Source organism: Physcomitrium patens, chromosome 14 (assembly GCF_059467195.1).
Source record: "Physcomitrium patens ecotype Gransden chromosome 14, ASM5946719v1, whole genome shotgun sequence".
NCBI lineage: Eukaryota > Viridiplantae > Streptophyta > Bryopsida > Funariales > Funariaceae > Physcomitrium > Physcomitrium patens.
The window spans coordinates 6,641,651-6,665,586 of NC_143423.1; the positions used below are offsets into that span (position 1 = coordinate 6,641,651).

Here is a 23,936-nt window from a genome sequence, read left to right on the forward strand (position 1 = left end):
ATTTACAAAACCAAATCAGACACACTTTGGGCATTTTATAACAATTGTTCGATCAAATTTTTAATACATTCTTCAAGATCTTCAAAATCCAACTTGACAGGGGGCATATTGTTATCTTATTCTTCAAACAAGATGCATGTGTTTAAATAAATTGAAGGTACATAAAATTTTATTTTTAAAATTTGTGATAGTTAAAGATAGCGGAAAAGTAAACTAAATAGAAACAAAAAGACTATTGAAATCTAAGACCAGAAAGAAAGCATTCTGTTCTGTTCATTACTCTCTCCCGGACATATTATTACCACACAAGATGTCCCAAGTGTGGTCTAATATGAACAGAATTGGATGCCTTATGGATATGACGTCTTCCACAACAGTGATCACCTATGAAAAGGATCATCGTAACAAAAACCAATTACGATTGTACAAATTTTCCAACAATTTTGATCACCGTTGATACAATCAGGATTAACGTTATTTTTTTATTTCACCAACTGCTCTTACATCCGTCTGATTTGAGAGTGATCAGGTAGTCTCCGATTCTCTCTGTATAGCAAGACTCTCATGGAGACTTCAGAAAGTGGCTGAATTATTGAATGGAAGGAACCTAGATTGCTAGGGATTGAAGGGTTAAGTTGACGCATTCAATTGATTCACATTCAATGCTAGACTAGTATTGTAGATCCTTGTGATGCTGCAGGTTGGGTGCAATCCAAAGACCATCAACTAAGAGGTTTTGAAAGCTTAAGTGTTGGTTAGTTACTTCTTTCACTTCACTATTGTTCCTGAACAATGTCGACTGCACTATGAGTGAATGTTATTCCAGGAGGAAGCCATGTGACCTTCGACAGAATGTAAGTTTTTTGCATGTGTGGTCGGAGGAGTAATTTGTATTTCATTTTATGTCTGTGGGCTGCAATTTTCAAAAATGTCGTATGTGGGTTTCATGAGAGCGAGTTTCATGAGAATCCTATTGCTCGTACATGAGAATTGCGAAGAATTATGTTTTTTTCTCTTAATTTGATGACTTTGTGGTGTGTAGCGTTCAGCAATGCCACATTAGAGAGCATTCTTAGTCGCTGTTTGAAAAACGACGTCCAAACGCAAGGTCAGTTGTTTTTATACGACCTTTTAGACCCCGCTAGCACAAATCAGCAGAATCTCATCTAGGTCTACCCATGCATCCTGAATTGCTATTGTTTCAATTCGCTGAGAGTATTGTGTTTTTACTGCAGGTAGATATCAATGGTCATTGAAATTAGCTGCAATTGAGATGGCGAAAGGGGAGCCACGTTTTGCGGATTCTGCACCCTGGAATGGTTCTTTTCCGTATTAACCTAAAGCAACCCACCTCAAGTTTGGTTTACTGACGTGAACTAATGTCAAGTTGTTAAGCCGGTTCTTGAAGAACTTACATGTGCATGCTGTAGTCCGTGTTTAGTACTAATTTTATGGGGCATACAAAAACCAACCGCTGGTGTTACTCAAATCCGGTATCAAGTTCTTGGATAACTTGGACTGTGTAATTTTATCAATTGAAGATATATGATCACCATTCACGACCGTTTAAAGAGTTTGTATCTTTCTGTTTCAATAATAATCAGCCTGAGGTTTGGAAACCTTGGGAGCTTTACACTTGAAATGGAACTCCCATCAGCTTTTGACGTGGAGCGTAGAACCTCACACTAAGAGAAGTTCGCGGAGACTTGAAAGTTGGCTTCGTATTGTAAATAAGATGAAACCTCAGTTGATGGTGCAAAATTTCTGTAAAGATTCTGCTCGCCTTTATTTAAGCAGTATCTGGATGGAATGTTTTGGATGGTATCAACTCATGATGCTACCCTATTCATGAGAGTAATTTTGAATATTCGTGCCTTGCTTCTTCATATTTGATATTATGTCTTCCGAGTGAAAACATGAAACCAATATCTCAGCCTATTATAGCGACCGAGCTAGAAGAAGCTTTTTAGGCTTCTTCTTCTTCTTCTTCTTCTTCTTCTTCTGTCAAGAATGTCCCAAGGAGCACCAGGATTCTTGTCAGGATAAGGTTTGGGTTGAATTTTCCTGTGAAATATCACTTTTTCCAATAATGCTCCTATCTCCTATCTTGTACAAGCAAACAAGTCTCGTTCACTTGCATTCATAACTTTTTTGAAGTGGTGCAATCGCAATGGTGCAGAGAACAATCACAACCACATGTTCGCTTTAACAAAGAGGCACCCGAATCATCTTGTGCCTTTGCGAATGAGGATGATGCTAAGGAATTGGAAGGGAAGAGTGGCAATGGTGTCAATTTTCCTTTTGGGTGAGCTTGTCAGTACTTATTTGATCATTATACAAGTGCTTGTGATGCATGTCATGCATGGAGCTGAATATCCAGTGATGCTGAGATCTGAATGTGTGAACTTTTGCGCATTTATTTTCAACATTTATATATTTAGTTTTAAATGTAAGACATAGTTTATAAATTTATTTTCAAGAATCGCCGTATTTATTGATTCCTTGAGGTTGCTACGCTTCAGCACTCCGCCTGAGCAGCTTGGAGAATGAGTTGGGACTTTGAGGCTCAAAGTTTCACACTTTTAGGCAGTGAAGCACCGCCCAACTTTTGAAGCAAACCCGAACCCATCCATACTGGCATCTCTTGGTCACGAATCAACCTTATTATCAAATTGTTGCGTGACTAAGAGATGAAATTATGGCATGGACTTGATAGATACAGTTATGGGGTGCCAAGAGGATTAGATGCTGAATTGTTTTCTCCGAGAGTTCGTGTAAATTTCTGAAGATAATTCTGTTCTCTTCCTTTCAGGTTTCGCTGAGGGCACTCAAGAAAAACGCTGGTATTCTTGCTGAGGTTCAATTCCATCTAATTCTTTGATTTTAAGAAGTTTTCTTGCATGGCTGTCTATTACTGACGCCATATCATTGATCGAAGGAGTTGCTCACAAGCATTGAATCTTGCTCTTTTCATGGATTTAGTATCCATTGCAGAGCACATGTAGTATGTCTGCATTATCTTAAAATCTCTTGGGTTATGATTATTTGCTACTCGACTAGAATATCAAAGTCATTTGTATTAGTGTACCCTTACTTTCCAAAGCTACTCTTCCGGCTGGAGTATGAAATGGAGGTCGCAGATGCTATGTTTATGTGAATTTACAAAAGGAATCACTCAAGTATGCAGGGTTGGCCCTTAGTTTAACTGCATACCCGCTTTTGCACCCAGAAAACGTTCTGAATTTCGGCCTGGATGTATCTGCTATCTGGGTTTGATATCTTTTTGATCCCTGCTCTTAAATAAGCATTTCCTCTGCATTTCTGTCGAATTTTACTAGCATGTGAATTTTTACCGTGTAGTGGATCTGTGCCTCATTTATTTATTTATTATCTGCTTCCCATTATCCGTTGTAAATTGATGACACCATTCTATTAAGACCGTAACTAACCAAACTAGAAAGGCCTGTCTCAAGAACTGCAGCTGATGGAGCTGACAATATGATGGATTTTTAGCGGCTGGAGCTCTCGTCATCAAACTTCTACGTCAATTAGTCCGGTATTCAATCAAGTGGGTTCTTTCATGCTTTCGGATGAAAGACGGGTAATGACTGTCACAATGTTGATTTATGCGACCTTGTCAGTTGTTTCATAAACCACGTACATTGAGTCCTTCGCATTCATTCATAAACACCTTGAAAATTTCTATTTGCACATTCTCAAGTCTATCTCATTTGTCGACTGCCATTGTACGTAACTTATGTTCGATGATATGTTAAAAAAAAGCTTCCGGTAAATTGGAATTAAATAATGCTGTGAATTATTTAGTAAATTTTACTTCCAGGAAGGTTGAATTACCCCTGAAAGGTTTGCAGAACCTAGCACGTCGATTTCTTGACGCATCAGACAATGGCAGTGAAGATGAACATACCCCACCTTCACATGCCCAACCTGGTAATGCCAGACACAGATCTCAGAGGGTCACAACTGATTATTCAGGACAGAATCCAGTGGCTTCTTCCTTACATCTCAAGTTTGCTCTGTCTCAGTGTCTATTGCACTCTTTCACTCTCTTTCCTACATGATGTCTACATCTTAAGCTAGCATCCTGAGCATTCCTCCCAGATTAATTCTGTTGAACTGCATTTTCAGCAAACCTCTGTCAGTCTGACCATTTGTGGGATTCTCCTATCTCAAAGTTTGCCCTGGTTACCCTTCAGTTAGAATGATACTGGTCTTGTGAAAATGCAGAGATGTGATAGTATTGTACTGGTCAGGTGAAATGCAGAGAGGTATCTTCTGGCGTGCTTTGCATTGTCTCTGATGAACACAATTTTAGAGACTTCAGATTTCCACCAGGTTGTCTTTCTGCTATTTCGTTTTGGTCACCTAGCAGCGTGTTTTTGAGGGTGGCAAGGCCAAGCTGCATTAGACCATTGTGCCCCTCGCTGATAGCTCATTTGCTAGATTTAGTTAAGGTAACATATATATTATACTGGAAGCATACTTTACTAGGGATCTCCAGGAGTCACATCCAGGTGTGTTGTTGGAAACTCTGGACAAGAAATAGGCGTAAGCAACCGTGTAATTTTAGCACCTGAACATTGTTAGTTGCACTTGCAGTTTTCTCATGAGTATATAAATCTTAGACATTACAGTTGGTCACTGATCAGTGTTTGATATCAATATAAGTTTTACAGGCAGAGTGTAAATTGTTGTGACACACGAGGGTTGATGGTGAGAGTTAGTTTAGTGAAATGAAAAAGATTAAATGGTTGTTTATTTTATTAACAACCATTAAATTATGAACATGATTTTTATATTGAAAAAATTAAAGATATAGTTGTATTTTAGGACCATAATTCACAAAAAAATGTAAATTTTTTGGTTCTTCTTTCAAATAAGAAAGTAAATGTAATAGTAAATGACACACTTCTAAGCATCCATTTTCACATTGGCTTTAGAGGTTAATCTATTCCACTAGCAGCCCTCACTTACCCTTTAACAAACTATATAAGGCATCCAAGGGAACGACGACGAACGACGACGAAGAACGACAACGACGACGGACGGCGGACGAAGGACGACCCATGACGTTGTCCTGCTTCGAGCTGCAACAGCTCATAACTGCGAAGTGATGGACATTCAATTCTGTTGCAATTGCCTCGGGGCTGGATATTTTAGACCCTTACATTGAATTCTATCCAACGCATTCAATGCAATGCCACTGCAGAAAAAAGAATCAATTAAAATAATGTACCCACTTAGCCAAACGGAAGTCCAACCTAGAATTCGCTCACCGCTTGAATGAGCTTGCTAACAGCGTTTCATGCAGTCTTCCGAGGCGTGTTGTGAGAGTTTTCTCGTTCTAAATTTCATACTAGAGCTGGAATTGGATTGTTTCAACCACCACTGTAATTACCCACACGCGACACGGAGGAGAACGATCGGATAGTGAATCCTTGTCTTTGCCGCGTGTGATCTCTGTCTTAGCACAATTTGCATTGCACCGAGGCGTCAGAAAGCCAAGAGGCTGTGGACTCTAAACTTGCAGCAGCCCCAGAGTGTGTCCTGAGGGGTGGCAATTGGATCGTTGTTATAATTAGGCTGGAGCATTCAGTAGCAGCTCCCCATGATCAGATCGTATATTCACTTGGTGGCAGGGATGCAGAAGCATGCGAGCACATTGGAGACGGTGACGACCGAAAGGAAGGCATGGTTGGAAAGAAGCCATGGGGAGGAGGGAGAGTAAAGATTATGCCAAACGAGTAGCGAGGAGGCTGGCAGTATCTTCTTCATCGGAGGGTATCTGAAACATGCATCCTACACAGATGCTGCTGCAGACAGTTTAGCGCCAAATCATGTCCCCCATTCTGCTTCGTGGCTCGCGTACCCTTCCATGGTTTGTTGGGTTCCACGGCTTTTTTATAATCCGAGTCTTTCCTACTGCACTGCTCCGTTGTCGTTGAAAATGGGTTCAGCTTGTTGCAGTAGTGGTTTCAAGAAGCTTGTGTAGGATTTTGTAGGAGCGGAGTTGTATGGTGACATCAAATACAGAGAGGGACAAAAGACACAGACGAATTGTGTTGCGGTGTACGTTCGGTGTCAGGAAGTTATTAGCTCCGTTGGGTTTACTTTCTGGTGAGACTAATTGTGGTGCACGTCGGCGAGACCATTGTGTCGGACTGCTGAAATTCCTCCGGTTATGAGTGATGGTTTGGAACGGCCATTAGAAGTCGTCGGTGGCCTTTTGGCTGATCACCCATTTTAGCTATTATGCAGAATGGATTTGGTGGATAATTGCGTCCGGGTTGCTCTGGGGTGTATTGTGCCTTGGATACCCTTGAGGAGTGGTTGTAGAGGGGGTGATTAGGACAGCGCGCTAAAGCTTCGTTTGGAAGCTATCACAATAGCGTCACTTGGAGTTGGGTGAATTTCTCTCTGGAGGTGAGTTTGCTACTTGCATCTTCTATCAACAAGAAGTGTTCTAGTGTCTCATATTGGAATCGGAGTATACATATCGAATGGTAGGCGTCTCGTTGTTCTGTCTAGTACTAGGTAGAATGATTAGGGTGTTTTCTCTCTGCATTATGACATGGAGACTGTAGTCTGGGAAGTAGCTCGCTGTACGTGGTACTGGCTTTGTTGAAGTGTTGGTTGAAGTTTTGCTTGGACGGAGTGGATCACTCACATTCGAGTCCAGAGAGGCTTCCAATTTTGCGAGCGGGTGACATAGATCTTACGATTGTCTATTAGTGACAGCGGCTGCCTCTTTCTTATCCTTTCATGTACTGGTGACCTTTAAAGGTGCTGATTACCGATCGTTGTGGCAATTCTGATCTTAATGTATTCGATATGAGGTGTTTACTCCCATTCTTGATTAATCTGGCTAGCTTTTATCTTCTTCTTCTTTTTTTATTTTTATTTTTATTTTTATTTTTTTTTCCTTCTATTTTCTGGTTTATTGCGGCTGAAGTTTCGTGTCTACCCCAAGAGTTCAGATGAATATATTCTTAACTGGCTAAGTGGTATCAAAATACGAAGTGAGATGAGATGTTGTTCACTGGCTAAGAGTGGGATCTGATGATGTTTCTGTTCTCCTGCTTGTTAAGACTGATCTGAGAATTTCTCTAAAAGGACTTTTTCTCACACGCAGAAGTGATCCGAATTGACATGGACACAGCAGACTGTGCTGCTTCAGTATTTGTGATGAAATCGTTTTTCCATTATGTAGAAGCCTCGTAGTAGATTCAGGGTTTCAAACCGTTTTTGTTTGTATTTGTGAATCTTACCAGATTATTTGATTGGGTGGTGTCTCCCAACCCCATTCTCGTGGTGTCGTCTCTTTCTTCACATTACTGCGAGTGGCCTCTTGTGACTGAGAGTGTTGCGGCTTCGTGAGAGAACTTTGTTCACCACTATCAATCCTCTATTCCAAGGCATTTAGGAACAATGGGTCGGTATGACTTGTAAGGAGTTGGAGTCTTGTACATCTAATAGTCTAATTCGTTTGATTTGATTATTTGTGCAGGTTTGACGCATTTTGATTGAATGTCGTTGAATTGTCGAGCAAACAGCATATTGGTTTCTTTCTGAATCCATAAACAAGAAGACTGTTGTGTACTCCACAGAGATTTCATCACTGAAGACTTCGCGATAGGATGGGGATATCATATCAAGAGGTATTTCAACAATTTATTCTGCCAGAGGCGTTGATCTGACGATTGTACAAGGTCCAAGTACGGATGTTCATGGTTTCCCATTGAAGTGGGTGAGGTGGCCATGACTGCAGCAGATCAGGATCCTGTGCTCAGAAGGATTTCGGTGGACCTACGGATGAGGTCAGGCAACCTAGTTCAGGGTCATTGAGAACTGATATTTGAATTTATTAGGTGTGCTGGTTTGAGAGTACTACCCTAGAAACATCGTTTTGAGGTGTTATTCTAAATGGCTATCTCATTTTATGACAGGAATCCAGTTAGCAGCTGATAAGATTTTATCGGTTAATTTGCCATGGCAGACACCGGTATGTTCGCAACTCTTTCCAGTTAGTATGAACTATTTGCATTTTGATATGACTTGCAGTTTATTTGTTCACTATCTCAAGTACTAAGGATCTCAATTCTGAAACATCATATGAACTTGGCTAGAAACAGAGCTGCAGAAACTGATGAGAAAGATGTATATTTGTCCAGTCTCTCAGAGACCTGTCCAAGCATCCGAAAATACCTACAGCCCACGCTCTGTAGGAAGTCCACAATGGCTTCAAAGCCCTAAACCTCCACCGGGCTCCAGTTTTGGCAAGCCTCCGCAGGTACGTTTTGTCACGTCACAATCATGAGTACTGCGTGTTCATACTTCTAAATCATTACAAGCATGAAATTCTTTTAAAAATGTTCTATGTTGCCACTTTGTGGATGCCAAGGTGAAGCTATATTTTAATTTTTTGGATTTTGTTTTAAGAGCTTAATTTACCGAGAGAGTTTTCGTTTTCAGCTGGGCTTGCCTCGTTTCTTTGAGCAAGTGAGGAATTACAAGCAGTTTGTTTGTGGACTTTTGAAATTAAGGCCTCGCCTTGTCTTGTGCAGCTTCATGCCCAGATGTGTGCAACATTAGCTGCACTTGTGAAACGTATGCACGCCATTGGGCCTTCTCTGGATTCTGAGCGTGGTCGATTTCGTAAAGCAGGAGTTCAGTCACTTTGTGCTTTGCAACTGGCTCTAGACAAGGCTCGGCTACTCCTTAAGTACTGTTCAGATTCCAGCAACCTGTACTTGGTATGTTCCTCTTGCAGCTAGTTATCATCTGATGTCTTGTTCGTATTCGGGCTATTCTTGGCCCAAATTCATTCGTTAGTGTCATAAGTAACAACGAAATAATTTGGTTTGCTGCCTTTTGAGTTTAGGTTGCTCTTAAATCTTGCACACTCGATTCATGCTTTTTCGTCTTGTGGGTTTTGGGAGCAGGCTGTCAAAGGGGAATCTATGTTGGCACGGTTTGAAGAGGTAAAAGTAGGGCTAGAGACAAGTCTGCGACGAATATCAGTTCTAGTTTCGCAAGAGCTTGCCTCTCAGGTTTGTGCTAACATGAACCTCGCAACTTTTACAGGGTTGTCGAAAGATTTATTGGCTCGATTAAAATCGGTTTTATCTGCAGATCTAGTCATTACAATGAGTTTTTCTGTGAGTATTGTTCTGCGTATTCTTAAGATATCACCATTTATGTCCTTCATTCTTTTCTGGTCTATCATCAGAAACGATCGTATGTGTATGGTTTTCACTGAGGCTGAACGATGTGATATTAGCTACAGCACGTGATAAATTTTTTTTTTTAGATTAGTGAGATTTTACACCACCGAACATGAGTATGCGACGGTTGCGTAAGTGCGGCTCACTGTCAAGTGGCAAAGAAACTGATTTGTGTTAGCGTTGTGTCCAGATCAATGAGGTTCAAGCTGAGTTGGGTCGAACTCGGTTCCAGCTGGACCCTGATGAGAAGAAGATAGGGGCTGATATTATTTCCTTGCTACTTCAGAAGCAAAAGGGGTCTCTATATGAGAATCCTGAAGCTGAGGAAGAAACCTTCAGCCAAGTTGCTATTCGGCTAGGTTTAGTGACAGCGGATGCTATCCTGGCTGAGAAACGCGCCCTGAAACGATTACTTCAGAAAGCACGATACGAAGAAGATCGTCGGAAAGAGCTATTCATCTTCCACATACTACAGCTTATGAAGAAGTACAATAATGTTCTCCGAACAGAGAATGTTATGCAATCAAACGGGGACTTGTCCCGTTGGCTTGTTTCGGACAGAGGTTGGGGTTCGGGGAAACTTTCTGGAAGCGGGGAGTCAGATACGGATAGGATTAACTCCCCACGAGTTTATCGAAGCTGTTCAGACTGTCGTTGCTCTGACATGGCGTTTCTTGAAACTGTAGATAGATCGGAGGATCCCGACTGTTCCAGCCCGAGAACTCCTCGAACACCACGAACTCCGCGGACTCCTGAAACTCCTCTTGCGCCAGAAGAGCTTCGGTGTCCCATATCTCTGCAGCTGATGTCGGAGCCCGTCATTGTTGCATCGGGACAGACGTATGAGAGACTCTGCATTGAAAAATGGTTTCGAGAGGGTCATGTTACGTGCCCCAAGACGAGACAGACCTTGGCGCACCTCAACCTCACGCCGAATTATTGCATAAAAGGACTGATCGCAAGCTGGTGCGAGTCGCGTAAAATTCCAGTCCCAGACCCACCATCTCCACTTTCTCCAGTCTCGTGGCAATGGGAACGTGGATCAGCCTCTGAGCTCGTCAAGGTACCCAATGACGCCCAGGAAAAAGACGCTCGAGGCGTGCCTGTGAATGATCTTCCAGAAAAGGACATGAAAACTCCTTGGAAAGAGAAGGCTGAGCTAGCTCCAGAGGCCCTCAGTTGCCCAAGTATTCATGAACATAAGGGTGCACACTTCCAAGAATGTAACTTCATGGATAAATCTGGGGTTTTCTTGCTTCGTAGAAGTTGTATGAACCTTTCTTTAGAACTGCAACCCGAAGATCAATGGGTAAATAGGTGTGAGGATTTGATTGTAGATCTTAAAGAGGGTTCTGTGGACCAAAAATTCCAGGCTGCTGAGAGGGTTCGGGTTCTGGCGAAATCGAATGCTAAGGTAAGATTGCAGCTTGGAGGAGGAGGTGCAATCCCAGCTCTTGTAGAGTTGCTGAGGGCAGCAGTTGATGCTGATGACCAAATTGCCCAAGAGGTGGTGGCGCTCTCACTCCTCAATGTTGCCATCAGTGATGACAGGTGAAGAACCTTTAGCGTGTTCTGTTATTGTAGCCTACTTGTGTGGGTCATGATCGTATGCAAGCGAATTTACAAACGCATAGCAGAGAGATATTTGGAACATGTATTTGGAACTGTTGTGCATCGTAGGTTGAATTCATGTTTTGATGTGTACAGGAATAAGGCCGCAGTTGTCACTTCAGGAGGTGTTCCTCTTATTGTCGAACTACTAAAAGCAGGAGCTAGTCGCGCATGCAAAGAAGCTGCAGCGGCTGCTCTTCTGACCTTGTCTTGCTTGAATGAGAACAAGGCTTGTATAGGCTCCTCTGAAGCAATTCCTCTCTTGGTGAATCTGCTCATATCTGGCTCAAATCAGGGACGCAAGGATGCTCTAACCACACTGTACAATCTCACTATATTAACGGAAAACCGGCTCCGTGTGGTTCGAGCTGATGCAATCCCTATCTTAGTGCATCTTCTGAGCTTACGCAAAGTGGACTTGTTAGAGAAGATTGTGGCCTTGTTATATATCCTGGCCTCTATTGAAGAAGGGAGATCCACTATTGCCGATACTGAAGGCGGCATAGCTGTGCTGACTGATATCCTTGACACGGGCAGTATCAAGGAGAAAGAGAGTGCCGCTGCCACCCTTTTGTTACTCTGTACTCATAGCTTCCAGCATAGCCAACTAGTGTTAGGGGAGGGAGTGATTCCTGCACTCGTCTCCCTCTCTGTGAGCAACAATCCGCGTGCTCAAGACAAAGCTCAGAAACTCCTCCAACACTTCCGGGAGGAGCGCCAGAAGGAGACCGTGTTTTCTCACTCGTCTCCTCGAGGAATAACTCTCAACACAGGAGTATCGATTGGTGGCGAGTTGCAACAGAGATTGCCTCAATCGAAGGACTTTCCTAGCAGCAGCAGCCCTGGGAAGGAAGGAAGTAAAAAGCTTGGGAAATCAAGGTCCGGCTCCTTTGGGTTTCTTTGGAAGCCAAGGGTGTCGCTGTCTCTCTATCAATGTTAATATGCATCACATGCATACACAGAATGTTTACATACCTTCAGCTCGTCTAATGGCAGTATTTCTTCTTTCTTTTTTAGATATACTTTTGTTCGTCTCTCCATTTTGTCATACAGTTTTTCCTCCCTTTTCCTTAGACACCCACTTGGAATTGCTTTGTTATCTACTGGCTGCATCACATATCGTCAGCATGCAGTCATTGAGATTCCCTCAACTGCTTTGCTGTAGCATTCATTCAAGAGCACCTCCTCCAAGCCACTTCAAAAAGACTTCAACAAAACTTATGCCTTAGCCAGTTGCCGCACCCCATTGCCCCCCACTGACAAATAGGTACAGAGCCCGGTAGTAGCATGCCGGGCACACCATATTTGTCGCGGTAAGGGGTGTCAAGCTAAACACTATCCTCCAATCATCATTCCAATCTCACCATTATTATCCAACAAATGTAATGGAAGAATCCAAGGACCAAATCTTCCACAAGCCAGTGTGGTGTGAACTCGTGGGTCCCGTTAAGCGGGGAATGGGTGGAGATGCTCTTCGTGAGCCTGTATCATTGTATGCACTGCACACCTCATGGAGCCCTTTGTCTTTACTATTCATTTGATGGCGTTTGAAGGTTTTTTTCTGGTAGAATGTACCCATGTTGAATAACAATTGGAATGTCAATTAGTTGGTTCTAATCATAGTATTTCATCTGCACCCACGTGACAATCCCACTGAAAAGGGCCCTTTTCAGATACATCTCAAAATAGTTATGTGATCATTTACATTCGACTGTATCTTTTTTAAGACATTGTGTTATTACAAATTGGGTGAATGGTTGGTATGGTGTTGTTTGCTAATAATCTCTGATCCTTTCATAACTATTTCATGATAATAGTTGTGATTAAAAAGATCGACGTTGCTAAAACTCAAAGTTGAGGTTCATTTCCTGTGATTAACTTTTTTATATACTCATTGATTGGTGGTTAATGTCATACGTAGCTTGCGTTGTTAAAGCACTGAAAAAAATAACATATAATAGAAGTAAGACCAAATTACTTATGATGCAGTATACTGACATCTAGTAAAATAGAATGGAAATCAAAATCTTGAATGCTAAACTCGTTGGAATATGAAGCCCTCATCCAAAAAAATGACAAAACAAAACAAAACAAGTTTCACATGCATCTAAAAATAGTTATCAGTTTAGTTTGTATTAAAACCCTAAAACTTTTTAACAAAAATGTAAGATATATTTAAAACAAAAATGGTTATTTTCAAGTCTGTTCAAACAAGGCTGCTTTAGAACAGAGCCATGCAACATTTGCATTACTACTGATTGGAATTGATTGAAACATTATCATACTTTTGTACTATGCAATGATGAAAAGACTCAAAATACTTGTAAAATTGTTATTTCCGCTATTGAAGTATTATTTAGACTGTTTTGAGATGTATCTGAAAATGATCAAATCACTACTTTGAGATGTATCAGAAACCTTTATTTGATTATCTACTGTAACGTTTCTTTGTTTTGTTTTGTTTTGTCTTTTTTTTTGTTATTGTTTTTTTTGTTTGTTTGTTTGTTTGTTTGTTTGTTTGTTTTGTTTTTTTTTTTGTTTTTTTTTGTTTTTTTGTTTTTTTTATATCATTTATTATTATCTTTACACAAAAAGCAATAGAATCAAATATCTAAAAACATATATTTTTTAATGATTTTTTTTCTTGAAGTTAAATAATAAGAATAATAAATACATATGTAATAGTAATTTTATATGTTTAAAATTTAAAATTTTGAATAATTTAATTATTTTTTATACAATATATGTTTGTAATAACTAGAACCAATCTAATATCATGCATACAAACATATTTATATGAAAAATGATGATTTTAAAGTATTACATAATTTTTTTAAAAAAACAAGAAAATGATTTTTTTAATGTTAAAATAATTAAACATGAATTAATATGTACATACATATGTTTGATTATATGTATGTATGAATATATATATTTATATATATAATTAAATTTGACAATGTTATTAAAATAAAAATAATAATTTAATTACAATTTTTTAAAAAAGAAAATTAAAATTTAAATAGTATAATTCTTTTGTTTTCACCTATTATTTAAGAATTATGTATAGCTACCTTGAATATTGTAGAAGTTAAAAAAAAATCCCTGTATATGTGCATAATTTAAAAACATGTATGTATATGTATATATATAAATATATATATATAAATATATATATATAAATATATATATATATATATATTCATCAAAGATAAAATTTAATTTTAAAAATATACCATTAATACGACTATTATATATAAAATTTAAAATATTATCAAGATTTTTTTTATAAATATATAAATAGTATATTATTAATATATATATATATATATATATATATATATATGTATTATTAATGCCACCACAATATTTGCTAGTGCAACTACAACTTGCCACCTAATTAAAACTTTTTTTAAAAAATAATTTTACTCATTTATACACAGCAGTAAATAAATATATGTATGAAATAGTTGAGAATATTAAAAAGACAATCAGTTTTTATTATAAAAATTAAATATGTTCTCCACAACTTATTATTAAACTAAACCAAAACAATCATACAAATTTCAAAGCCTTTAGGGCCAAGTTAACCCTTTTTTTTTACGGCACAATTGAGAGACTTCGACCCCCGATGGAAGTCCTGTGAACTAATTCATTTATCAGTAAAAGGTCATCCATTGACTTGCATTGTCTCCTTTTCTTTCTTTCCCCTCATTTCTTTTCTTTTACTTTTTTCCTTCTCTCCGCGACAAGCAGCTTCGAGGCTTCCGATGTGGTATCTGCAGCGCCTCCGCTTGCGAGTTTCGCTGCAACTCGTCGTCCCTATGCCTCGATTTCGACTTTCGGATTTCCGCTACCAAAGGCTACTTACTGCAAAAAAAAAAAAAAAAAAAAAAAAAAAACAAACAAACATCAATTCCAAATACCACAGTTGCTTTTCAAACATGAAATTCGTCGAGGTACTCCGGGAGTTTATATATAGTCACGTCGCTGAAATACCTCCACCAAATCAAAGCTTTTGGGAACTGGGTGAGGCCTGGGTCGACAGCGCCGAGGCGGATTGGGACCATGCCCACGGCAAGCAACTTCGTCCAATGAGCGCAGCAATGCAGGCCCCGAATCCAGCTTGCGCCCATCATGATGACGCTTCCTTACTTCTCACATGACTCGCATCGCCTGCTGACTAGACTCTTCGCCGCGGCAATTCCTGCTTCTCAAGGACTCGCTTTGCGCCCCGTGAATAGTTTGTCAAGTCCTCACTGGCATGCATCCCCACATTTGCTGTACTTGTCCGGTGCTCTGTAGATTCCCCATCTCATCTCATTTGCCGAAGCTGCTCCAGATCCGATTGTAGAGTTAGATTCAATGCGACCATCGCTCGCCCAGGAAGAAAAAGGAAGCCAGGGCTTGCGAAACCTTTCACCAGCGCTCTCCTACTGCAGCTCCCAGCAATCCAGTGGGAAGGAGATGAAGAAAAAGAAATTCGAATGGAATCTTGTGAAGTTTTTCTGCTTTTGAGGACCCGCTACCGCCAGTTGTGTTGAACAAGGCCTGGAGTAGCTATAGCAACTTTACGTCTAGAGAGGGTTGGTTATGGGATCACTAATCCAATGAGAAGTTGAAACACGCACCGAAATGGAATAAAATTATAACAGAAAGAAAAGTAAAGAAAAGAACATCTGTTGTATTTCATATGATTCAAAGTTGGTTGCAGAGGTTATTCTTTTTCTTCCAACAAACTGAAAAAGAAACTTCTGCTGGATGAGCGTTGGATTCATACCTTAACCGTGAATGTCATCTTCGAACGACGAGGAGACTTACGGAACGGATGATGGAGAGCATCTCCACGGTGCGCTGAAATTAGCAATGGTCCTAAATCAAACAAGACAAAACGATGTGTTCATTCACACTTTTTTTGTATTTGTAATCCATTCATGGCTGAAAAGACCCTATCCGAGTTTAATGAGCGAAGAATGTAGTTCGAGGGGTCTTGTTACCTAGTGCTACACATGGTTTTCTACCAGTAGCAAGGATCTAGTGAACTCCGAGGAGCAGCAGGTGAGCAAGTAAGCACGACAAACCCGCGAATCCCATCGCAGCAGCGAGTTCATCGGGGTTTGTCAGAGCGAGGTACAATCGCCTCCTACGATCGGATGGACCAACCTCATCAAGATCGTCTTTATGAGCCTACTCCGCCGTGATGCTACAATGCAGGAACCGCAGCTGCGCCTCTGGGTACTCTTCTGTGGGACCATCTCCTGGCGTCCTCGTCCCCATCATCCATCAGGCGTCAGATAATCCACCACAATCATTCCTCAAAGCTCCTGAGTCTCGTGGTTCCCACTTCAGTCCGTCGGATGGATTGTGCTTGCAACATGGGTATCCCGGTTGTCCACTTTTAGCAGGGGTTCGCATAACAAATCTCTTTCGCTCTGCACACTCTGACCTACTCGACACCCTGTTGCGTGACACTCTGTATGCTTCGGGAAGGAAGGAAGGAAGGAAAGCATAAGCTGGTTGTGGTGAGTCCTCGAGCAGTGCAAATGCCCTTCAACCTTTGTTTGCACTTTGTGTGATCAGGTGTAGGGAACAGAGCATGTGATTGTGCAAATAGGTTCATCTCTCCCTTTGCCACGATTTTTGAGAACAAAGCGAAAGTTGGGGCGCTATGACTTCGTAGAATTGCACTGCTGCACGGGTTCATGAATTGCGTGATTACGAGGAGTTCGCACATAAATTCGGATTATCAGCTGAATTCAACCAGGGATTTTATCTCCAGTCTGTGTATAGAATTGTAGCTTTGTTGTAATGAAGCAACGAAGACGGAATCGCGACCTGACTGCGCGGGGTGCTGGTTAGTTTTCGAGATGACTTGAACGGCTCACGTTTGCTTCCAGGTACTGTAGCATGTGGGGTTGGCAGCATCTGCAGTTGAGAGCATTGCGTGGTTGTCGTAATGGGTTTTAGAGATTTCACTGCGGTTTTAGTGTAAGCGCCCAAGCCTCGAACGACGCGGATTTGCACCAGTGCACCAAAAAAAATTTACTTACTGTTGCGAGGAATTGTTAGCTCCGCCCCGTAGTTAAATGTCGAATTGCTGCTGGTTCGTGAATCTCGATGCCACATCTTTCTGGGCCGTCACTAGCAGCTCAGTCACGGTTGTTTGTGAACCCTGGAAATTACGGTATTCCCATCTTCGGAGGCATCGTATTGATTGTTTCCAAATCCGTTTGTTAAAATCCTCTTTCAACATTGTGAGGTTCTATCTTGGGGGGCATTCCTACAGAGTTGACAGTGCTTTTACACGCTATTGAAATCTTCCATTTTACCTGGAAACCAACTTATGTGCACATTTGCATCTAGTTTACAGTATATCTTAGGTGCCAAGTTCTTCACAAGTAAGATACAGTCCTGCTATTTCCACCACCACAGATGCTTAAATTCTGATTCCAGCCCTTGCTTGCAGACGAGGAGTGTTGTAGCTTTGCAGCGCCAGCTTCGAGAATGAGATTGACGCTCCGTTGATGTAGATTGATCTTTCTGTGTGAGAATCCTTACGACGATTGTGGAAGGGTGGTCAGGATTGAGCATCTAGAAGTTCGATGGAGGGTCTGAATCCTATTTCCTCTGATCTCAAGCCTCAAGAACCCCCTAAATCTCAAGAACCTCCCAGGACTCAAGAACCGCTCAACCCAGTGGGCGCACCTCGGGGCCGAGGGAAGTTCTATGCCATTCCGCGTTCAGAACGCAAATCGATAGAAGTCTTCGGAGGTGCGCCCACGACCACGCGCTATCTACCAGGAGTGGCAGCTAACTTCGGAGTCAGCTCCGCAGTGGCTCCCAAAGAGTCGAAGGGCAAAGCTACGCCGTCTTCCCGCATTGATCCCCCATGGGCAAATCCTAAGTTCGCCCCAGCCGAATTGCCTCCAGCTTGGTTAGCTCCTAAACCGGCTCCAAACTCTCCCCCATTGCGGCCTACCCCTTCTTCGTTGCCTGAAAGCTGGAATAAGCCACCTCATATGCTCGATTCCTTGGAAAAGAGCCCGCCGTGGTCTAAGCCCGATGCCACAAAGCCTTCCGCATCGAAAGCGCTGCTCTCAGGGGAGATGAGTTTAGACATCCCTGCATACAAACCAAAGCGTGTGGTTGGGGGCGAAGAGGCGGCGCCGAAACCAGTTGTGAGGCATCAGCGGAGTTCATCGGATACCATGACGAACACCTTACCTGATCTCCAGGAGGAGAGGCAAAGTGCAATTAACAAGCTAAAGCAGCAGGTAAATCAGTCCGTGATTGATGGTCGAGTCACTGTGTCCACTTTGGTCAGATTGATGCGACCGATTTGAATTTTGGGACTGCTTGAAAACTGATGGGGGGACATTCTTATCATGTCTAATGACGTTTCAGGCAGAAGAAGATTCGAAGAGAGAACTGGCAAAGAAGGCGAGAAATGACGGAGTGAAGTCGCCAGAGAGGAAGGAGATGACCACGACTGTGATGGCAGACCGCGCTGCTGAGTGGGGGCTGGTGCTGAAATCTGATGCTGAGACGGGGAAGACGCAGGGCGTAACAATTCGACGATCGGGTGATAATCGCCGCTCCGGGGACCGAAGGTGACCCCTCTCTCCAACCGCTGAATTGCTAGTCATGTTATCATCTTCTCATCTCCAAACGGAATTATTGATCGAAGATTGAACCCTGATGCCTCGTGGCACCTTTCAAACAGATTTGGTTGACAATTAGAGGTTACGAGGTTGGAGTAATGCTAGACTTTTTTCGCTGAAAGAGTGTGAGAGTGTGATTGATTCCTACGTTGCGTCGAGAGGGATGCTGAATCGTAGTCTAAGTGTTTTGAAGCGATTCCCCTCTGATGTTTGACTTTGGTGTGGTGAACCCGATGAGGCAGATCAAGTGACGGAGAAAATGCCCCTGGCCGCGTATCAATGACGCTGCCTACCGTGCCAGCATCCAGGACATCAGAGACGTCTGATGCAGGCAGCGATACAAGTCACCCTTCGAACTTACCCAAGGTGTCACGGGAGATCAAGGACGCTCTATCGACGTTCCAACAGACGTTTGTTGTGTCGGATGCTACACAGCCCGACTTCCCCATCTTGTATGCAAGCGCTGGTTTCTTCAATATGACCGGGTACACACCCAAGGAGGTTATTGGACGAAACTGGTGCGTCACGATCACATTCCCCCATGAGCGATGCCCATTCTTGCTTCTGTGAAGCAGTTTACAATTACACCCTAGTTCGTGAGCATTACTGAGTAGCTGAGGTTTTAGAGAATCATTGCAAGGCATGAGTATGTGGGCGTGGATTCAGTCGTTTTTTGCAAGGTCCTGGAACCGACCCGGAGGACGTTACCCGAATTCGGGATGCGCTTAAGGAGGGGAGGAGCTTTTGTGGGCGCTTGCTTAATTACAAGAAAGATGGCTCTGCGTTTTGGAATTTGCTCACCATAACACCTATCAAAGATGATGATGGCAAGGTTCTTAAGTTCATCGGGTTAGTTTGTACAGAAAACCCCTCTGCGTTTAACACCCCTAAGTCTGCCAGCAGCTGTAAACTGTATATCTCGCGGAACGTTCTCAACGAAATTGGTATTAAAGTTTCTGTCGATTTAGTTTTCGAAACATTGATGTATCGTCGCTGGTGATCGGCAATGGAGAGCAGAATGCAAGTCGAGGTGAGTAAGCACACGGAGGGCAAGAAGGAGAAGGCGTTGCGTCCAAATGGCCTTCCGGAGTCACTTATCCGATACGACGGTAGGTTCTCATCTCCTCTATCTCTTCCTCGCTGATTGGAGGGTATTATTTCAAGTGTGTAACCAATAATCTGATCCAGCTTTTGTTGGCGTTTCATTGCAGCGAGGCTGCAAGTCAAGGCAACGGAAGCTGTAGGGGACCTCGTGGGAGTATTCAAGAAACCGACAATTCCAACCTCCCCGCGCGACAGCCAACTAAGGAAACCGCTACTGGAAGAGGAAAAGAAATTGGCACAGCAAGACTTTGCCCACGGTTCAAAGGGCGCACATAAACGAGATGCTGCGAGACGGAAATCAACTGGCACAGATTTTGTGAAGCGAAATGAGACAGGGCAGTCCAATGTTCCGGAGGGTATAGCAAATGAGCACTTGGCTCCTGGAAATCCACCGCGGAGGAACCGACGTTCTTCTGGTTTTCTCTCCCTTCTTGGGTACGTGCCTAGATTTCTTTGCTGCAGCGTATCTCAGAATCAAAATGCATCATCGGCGTGGACGTTAGTAGTTGTTTTTCCTCACATGGGTATTGTGCAGGTGGACAAAACCAGAGCCTAAACTAGACCCCGAGTTGGACCCCGAGCTGCGCATGCTGGACTATGAGGAACGGCCGGAGAGCTTCGAAGTGGATGTGGAGAGGAGCAAAGAGATTCGGCGCGGTATCGACCTTGCCACTACCTTGGAACGTATTGCTAAAAACTTTGTCATCACCGATCCTCGCCTTCCAGATAATCCTATTGTAAGTCTTGATTTCTGCCTTCGCTTGTCTGTTTTTGATTGTCGTCTGCTTTAGGTGATTCATCCTTTGGAGTTGATAGCGTGACCGAGGAACTTGCTGTGTGGATATGTTGACAGATTTTTGCCTCCGACGAGTTTCTCGAGTTGACGGAATACACCCGAGAGGAAATTCTGGGCCGGAATTGCCGTTTCTTGCAAGGGCCAGACACAGACCGCGCTGTTGTGGATCAAATTCGAGACGCCATTGCCGCTCGTCGCGATATCACAGTGCAGCTCCTCAATTACACCAAAAGCGGTAAGTGTGATTGTTTTCCTTCAAGGTCAAATGGCTTTCTCGTTACTTTGAAGACCAACTATAGACCATTCTCAAAATAAATGCTTCATCGGATTTTGTTGTCTTGAGGATTTAGCAAGCAGGCCATGCGATCTTTGCTTAGAAGATTGGATGCGGGTTACTTGGGTTTGCAGGAAAGCCATTCTGGAACTTGTTTCATTTGCAGGCCATGCGAGACCATAATGTGAGTTTCAGTTACTTTTTTGTGTTACAGATCCTTCTACGCCTGTATCTGCTATGTGATGGAAACACTAAAATGAATTTATTTATGAACTGGCTCATATCAAGTTATTTGCTGGTGAATTCTGAAAACATGGTGGATCCCTCATCTTCTTCTGGTCGGTGGATATGCAGGGAGAGTTACAGTACTTCATTGGAGTACAGCTTGACGGGAGTGAGTATCTTGAGCCTGAACGACGGCGATTATCCGAGAAAACTGAGAAAGAGGGCGCGAAGGTGGTGCAAGAGACAGCGAATAACATTGACGGTGCAGTGCGGGAGCTTCCCGATGCTAACATGGTATGGATTTCGAATCACCCTTTGCATTTCCTCAGCAATCTCTTGTTCCTTGTGCAGTTATTATCCCCATTTTGCACACAACTTACAGGTTTGTGTGCTGTGAGAGAAAAAGAAACCGGAAGACTTGTGGTCAAAACATTCATTACCAGTGCACCCAAAGCCGCACAGCATAAACTCCCCCTCGTGGGAAGCCATTCGAAAGTTCAGGAAGAGCGGAGTGACTCTGGGCTTGAAGGATTTTCGTCCAATTAAACCTCTCGGTTCTGGAGACACGGGAAGGTGCTCTCATTTTCCTTTCTTTATTCCTCGCAAAGGTTCTGGAATTCGGTTTTTCAAACCTGTGTTTCGATTGTCACTCAATTGACGATTGGAGTTTCTCTGCGCAGTGTACATCTGGTAGAGCTTCGTGGTACTGGATTGGTGTTTGCTATGAAAGCCATGGACAAAAGTGTGATGATGCAACGTAACAAAGTGCACCGAGCTCGAGCAGAAAGGGACATTTTAGCTCTCATGGATCATCCGTTTCTGCCCACTCTTTACGCCACTTTCCAGGTTGATCATCTCTCTTCATTTGGATCATTCCCTTGGTTAATGTCAGCACCAGTATGCAACCAGTTGTAAAACATTTCATTTGTGTAGAGTTCCAAATACTTATGCTCTAGTATGGTTGCTGGCAATCTGCAGACTCAAACGCACATATGCTTGATCAGTGATTTCTGCCTGGGTGGCGAGCTGTTCTTGCTTCTCGAGCGGCAGCCTCGAAAAGTTTTCACCGAGGATGTGGTCCGTTTCTATGCGGCCGAAATAGTCATCGCTCTTGAGTACCTGCACTGCGTTGGTAAGGACTCATATTTCCCACCTTGTACACCGAAAATTAATAGGGTTACTCCAGTTTTAAAAAGCTTGCAATAGTTTTGGCCTTTTGATTTTCTTACGTTGTAAGACGTATTAATGGCTCCGGTTGTGCAGGTGTCGTATACCGGGATCTTAAGCCAGAGAACGTCTTGCTGAAAGAGGATGGGCACATACAGTTGACGGACTTTGATCTATCCTTCTTAACCTCTGCAAAGCCTCTGGTGGGTTCCATCATCCCGTTCCCTGAATTCAAAAGTTGAGGTCTGTTCCAGGGTATCCATTGTGCACATTCAAGGATATGACCTCTGCTCGAAGTTAATCCTAATGGTTTTCACTGGAAATTGTGCAGCTCGTGGAGCCTGATGTGCCACCCAGCCGACGCAAGAAGCCCAAGCGTCCCCCGCCTCCGATCTTCTTCGCAGAACCGGTCACGCCTTCCAACTCTTTCGTTGGTACCGAAGAATATATTGCGCCTGTAAGTCCTGTCACGCTCTCTCAGCCTTCGTTGTCATTCTTGCGCGAAAAGAGGCTTGCGGTATCAGCACAACAAAACTTACTTAATTTCATGATGATTTTCTCTGAATGTTTCTTGTGTAGGAAATTATTACCGGACAAGGTCATAGCAGTGCCGTAGATTGGTGGACTCTAGGTATCTTGATCTATGAGATGCTCTACAGTCGAACACCATTTCGAGGGAAAAACCGGCAGAAGACATTTACAAACGTACTTCAAAAAGACGTCATATTCCCTGCAAGCATTCCTGTAAGCTTACAAGTGAGGCAGTTGATGCGGGGCCTCCTACAACGCAACCCGATGAAGCGGCTAGGCTCAAATCGGGGTGCCAGTGATGTGAAAACCCACCCTTTCTTCAGAGGCATCAGCTGGCCCCTACTGCGCAACATGAAGCCGCCTCCGTTGGAGTCTCCATTGGAGCTCATCTCAGAAGAAGTAGAGTCAATCAAAAGTACACCAGCTGAGGACTTGGAATGGAACGAACATGAGGCAGCTGCTGCAACCACATTTACGTCCGATGTTTTCTAATCTATGTGAGTTGTTAGTTTCAATTTGCCTCTGAATGATTCGCTCAGTATTTCTAATGTGTGGTTTTGTAGGGACCCGGGATTTATCTAATTTGACCTGATGTTATTTGCTTCTGCTTGTGCAGAATGTCATTATTCATTATGCCAGGTAACGCTGTGCACAAGCTAGGAGCTTCACACTCTGTTGCCCACTAATCTTAGTGCGCTGATTTCTCAGCGACTATTACGATCAGAATTGGACATTGTAAAAAAAAAAAAAAAAAAAAAAAAAAAACAATGGTGTTCAGATATTCTGACCTTCGCAACGTTATGGGCGGAGATCGAGAAACGGAGCGTGTACCTGTGAGGTTCGTTGCCACCCCTCTGGAGCCTATTTTAGAGAATCTTTCGGTGAGCCCAGAGAGCGAAGAGCACCGAGAACCCCACCCATAGGTTTCTTCCCTATTCCTGTAAACACACCTTGTGGGCGGTCAATTGGTGTCGCAGCTCAATCAACCAACTTAACACCCTCATGTTGTGTCCTGCGTGTGCGAAGAATCTGGATTCAGATGAGCTGCTTGCACCATCCACTGCCTAGTCCACACACAGCGCAGCACCGAAAACGCTCCAAACCCCTTTTTTATGTGAATAGAAACAAACAAATATTATTTAAGGAGTTCAATTTGTCGAAATCGACAGGAGAAAGTTTTCTGTACTAGACAAGATGAAGCAGAAGAAACGAAGAATACGATTTGATTTCTTCTTCTCAGCTACAGTTGTTCACTGTGATTGAGATTGTGACTGCGTGATTGTTTGCATTTTTGCTCGATTTTGAACTTTTCCTCTTCATTG

The 23,936-nt window shown here is 42.6% G+C and overlaps 3 protein-coding genes and 2 long non-coding RNA genes across 11 annotated transcripts; 3 read left to right on the forward strand and 2 right to left on the reverse strand.

Moving 5' to 3' along the window:
* Positions 1–328: 328 nt before the first annotated feature.
* On the forward strand, positions 329–4,827 carry LOC141046154 (uncharacterized). 4 transcript variants are annotated; one of them, XM_090255744.1, is made up of 5 exons: positions 329–754; positions 1,043–1,108; positions 1,236–1,319; positions 2,180–2,305; positions 2,813–3,044. In XM_090255744.1, the coding sequence occupies exons 3-5, from the start codon at positions 1,274–1,276 to the stop codon at positions 2,854–2,856; spliced, it is 216 nt and encodes a 71-aa protein (XP_090111870.1). In that variant the 5' UTR covers positions 329–754; positions 1,043–1,108; positions 1,236–1,273; the 3' UTR covers positions 2,857–3,044. The 4 variants fall into 4 exon arrangements, with proteins under 4 accessions (XP_090111870.1, XP_090111871.1, XP_090111869.1 ...); XM_090255745.1 differs by lacking the exon at positions 329–754 and adding an exon at positions 767–854; XM_090255743.1 differs by lacking the exon at positions 329–754 and adding an exon at positions 3,230–4,827 and having other exon boundaries at positions 865–1,108; positions 2,813–2,857.
* A 477-nt stretch (positions 4,828–5,304) lies between these two features.
* Positions 5,305–11,874, forward strand: LOC112291624 (U-box domain-containing protein 6). 4 transcript variants are annotated; one of them, XM_024539308.3, is made up of 8 exons: positions 5,305–6,444; positions 7,529–7,838; positions 7,968–8,023; positions 8,193–8,311; positions 8,586–8,774; positions 8,964–9,071; positions 9,436–10,796; positions 10,953–11,874. In XM_024539308.3, the coding sequence occupies exons 3-8, from the start codon at positions 8,011–8,013 to the stop codon at positions 11,794–11,796; spliced, it is 2,634 nt and encodes an 877-aa protein (XP_024395076.1). In that variant the 5' UTR covers positions 5,305–6,444; positions 7,529–7,838; positions 7,968–8,010; the 3' UTR covers positions 11,797–11,874. The 4 variants fall into 4 exon arrangements, with proteins under 4 accessions (XP_024395076.1, XP_024395073.1, XP_024395075.1 ...); XM_024539305.3 differs by having other exon boundaries at positions 5,346–6,444; positions 8,148–8,311; XM_024539307.3 differs by having other exon boundaries at positions 5,529–6,444; positions 8,154–8,311.
* A 2,669-nt stretch (positions 11,875–14,543) lies between these two features.
* Positions 14,544–14,996, reverse strand: LOC149987821 (uncharacterized). The gene is made up of 2 exons (XR_016506287.1): positions 14,856–14,996; positions 14,544–14,726 (listed from the first exon to the last, which is right to left on the reverse strand). It is a non-coding gene; the product is annotated as an uncharacterized LOC149987821 (long non-coding RNA).
* Positions 14,997–15,324: 328 nt separating this feature from the next.
* LOC112291638 (uncharacterized) lies at positions 15,325–15,969 on the reverse strand. The gene is made up of 3 exons (XR_002972474.3): positions 15,854–15,969; positions 15,637–15,728; positions 15,325–15,407 (listed from the first exon to the last, which is right to left on the reverse strand). It is a non-coding gene; the product is annotated as an uncharacterized LOC112291638 (long non-coding RNA).
* A 190-nt stretch (positions 15,970–16,159) lies between these two features.
* LOC112291637 (phototropin-2) lies at positions 16,160–23,853 on the forward strand. Its single transcript, XM_024539334.3, has 18 exons — positions 16,160–16,378; positions 17,323–18,130; positions 18,261–18,466; positions 18,760–19,035; positions 19,184–19,366; positions 19,535–19,626; positions 19,729–20,056; positions 20,157–20,358; positions 20,475–20,652; positions 20,826–20,875; positions 21,046–21,210; positions 21,323–21,489; positions 21,597–21,762; positions 21,895–22,048; positions 22,180–22,286; positions 22,415–22,540; positions 22,663–23,111; positions 23,231–23,853. The coding sequence occupies exons 2-17, from the start codon at positions 17,459–17,461 to the stop codon at positions 23,104–23,106; spliced, it is 3,516 nt and encodes a 1,171-aa protein (XP_024395102.1). The 5' UTR covers positions 16,160–16,378; positions 17,323–17,458; the 3' UTR covers positions 23,107–23,111; positions 23,231–23,853.
* The last annotated feature ends 83 nt before the right edge of the window (positions 23,854–23,936 follow it).

What these genes read in the sequence shown, in the direction of transcription:
- LOC141046154 (XM_090255743.1), top strand. Translation starts at nt 1,003, where the DNA reads ATGTTTTTTTCTCTTAATTTGATGACTTTGTGGTGTGTAGCGTTCAGC. An exon ending in AAACGACGTCCAAACGCAAG is followed by an intron (nt 1,109 to 1,235) that starts GTCAGTTGTTTT and finishes TTTTTACTGCAG; the next exon opens with GTAGATATCAATGGTCATTG. An exon ending in GGATTCTGCACCCTGGAATG is followed by an intron (nt 1,320 to 2,179) that starts GTTCTTTTCCGT and finishes GCAATGGTGCAG; the next exon opens with AGAACAATCACAACCACATG.
- LOC112291624 (XM_024539305.3), top strand. An exon ending in GTTTTGGCAAGCCTCCGCAG is followed by an intron (nt 8,312 to 8,585) that starts GTACGTTTTGTC and finishes TGTCTTGTGCAG; the next exon opens with CTTCATGCCCAGATGTGTGC. An exon ending in CGCAAGAGCTTGCCTCTCAG is followed by an intron (nt 9,072 to 9,435) that starts GTTTGTGCTAAC and finishes CGTTGTGTCCAG; the next exon opens with ATCAATGAGGTTCAAGCTGA.
- LOC112291637 (XM_024539334.3), top strand. Translation starts at nt 17,459, where the DNA reads ATGGAGGGTCTGAATCCTATTTCCTCTGATCTCAAGCCTCAAGAACCC. An exon ending in AGGCCATGCGAGACCATAAT is followed by an intron (nt 20,876 to 21,045) that starts GTGAGTTTCAGT and finishes GTGGATATGCAG; the next exon opens with GGAGAGTTACAGTACTTCAT. An exon ending in CTCTTTACGCCACTTTCCAG is followed by an intron (nt 21,763 to 21,894) that starts GTTGATCATCTC and finishes GGCAATCTGCAG; the next exon opens with ACTCAAACGCACATATGCTT.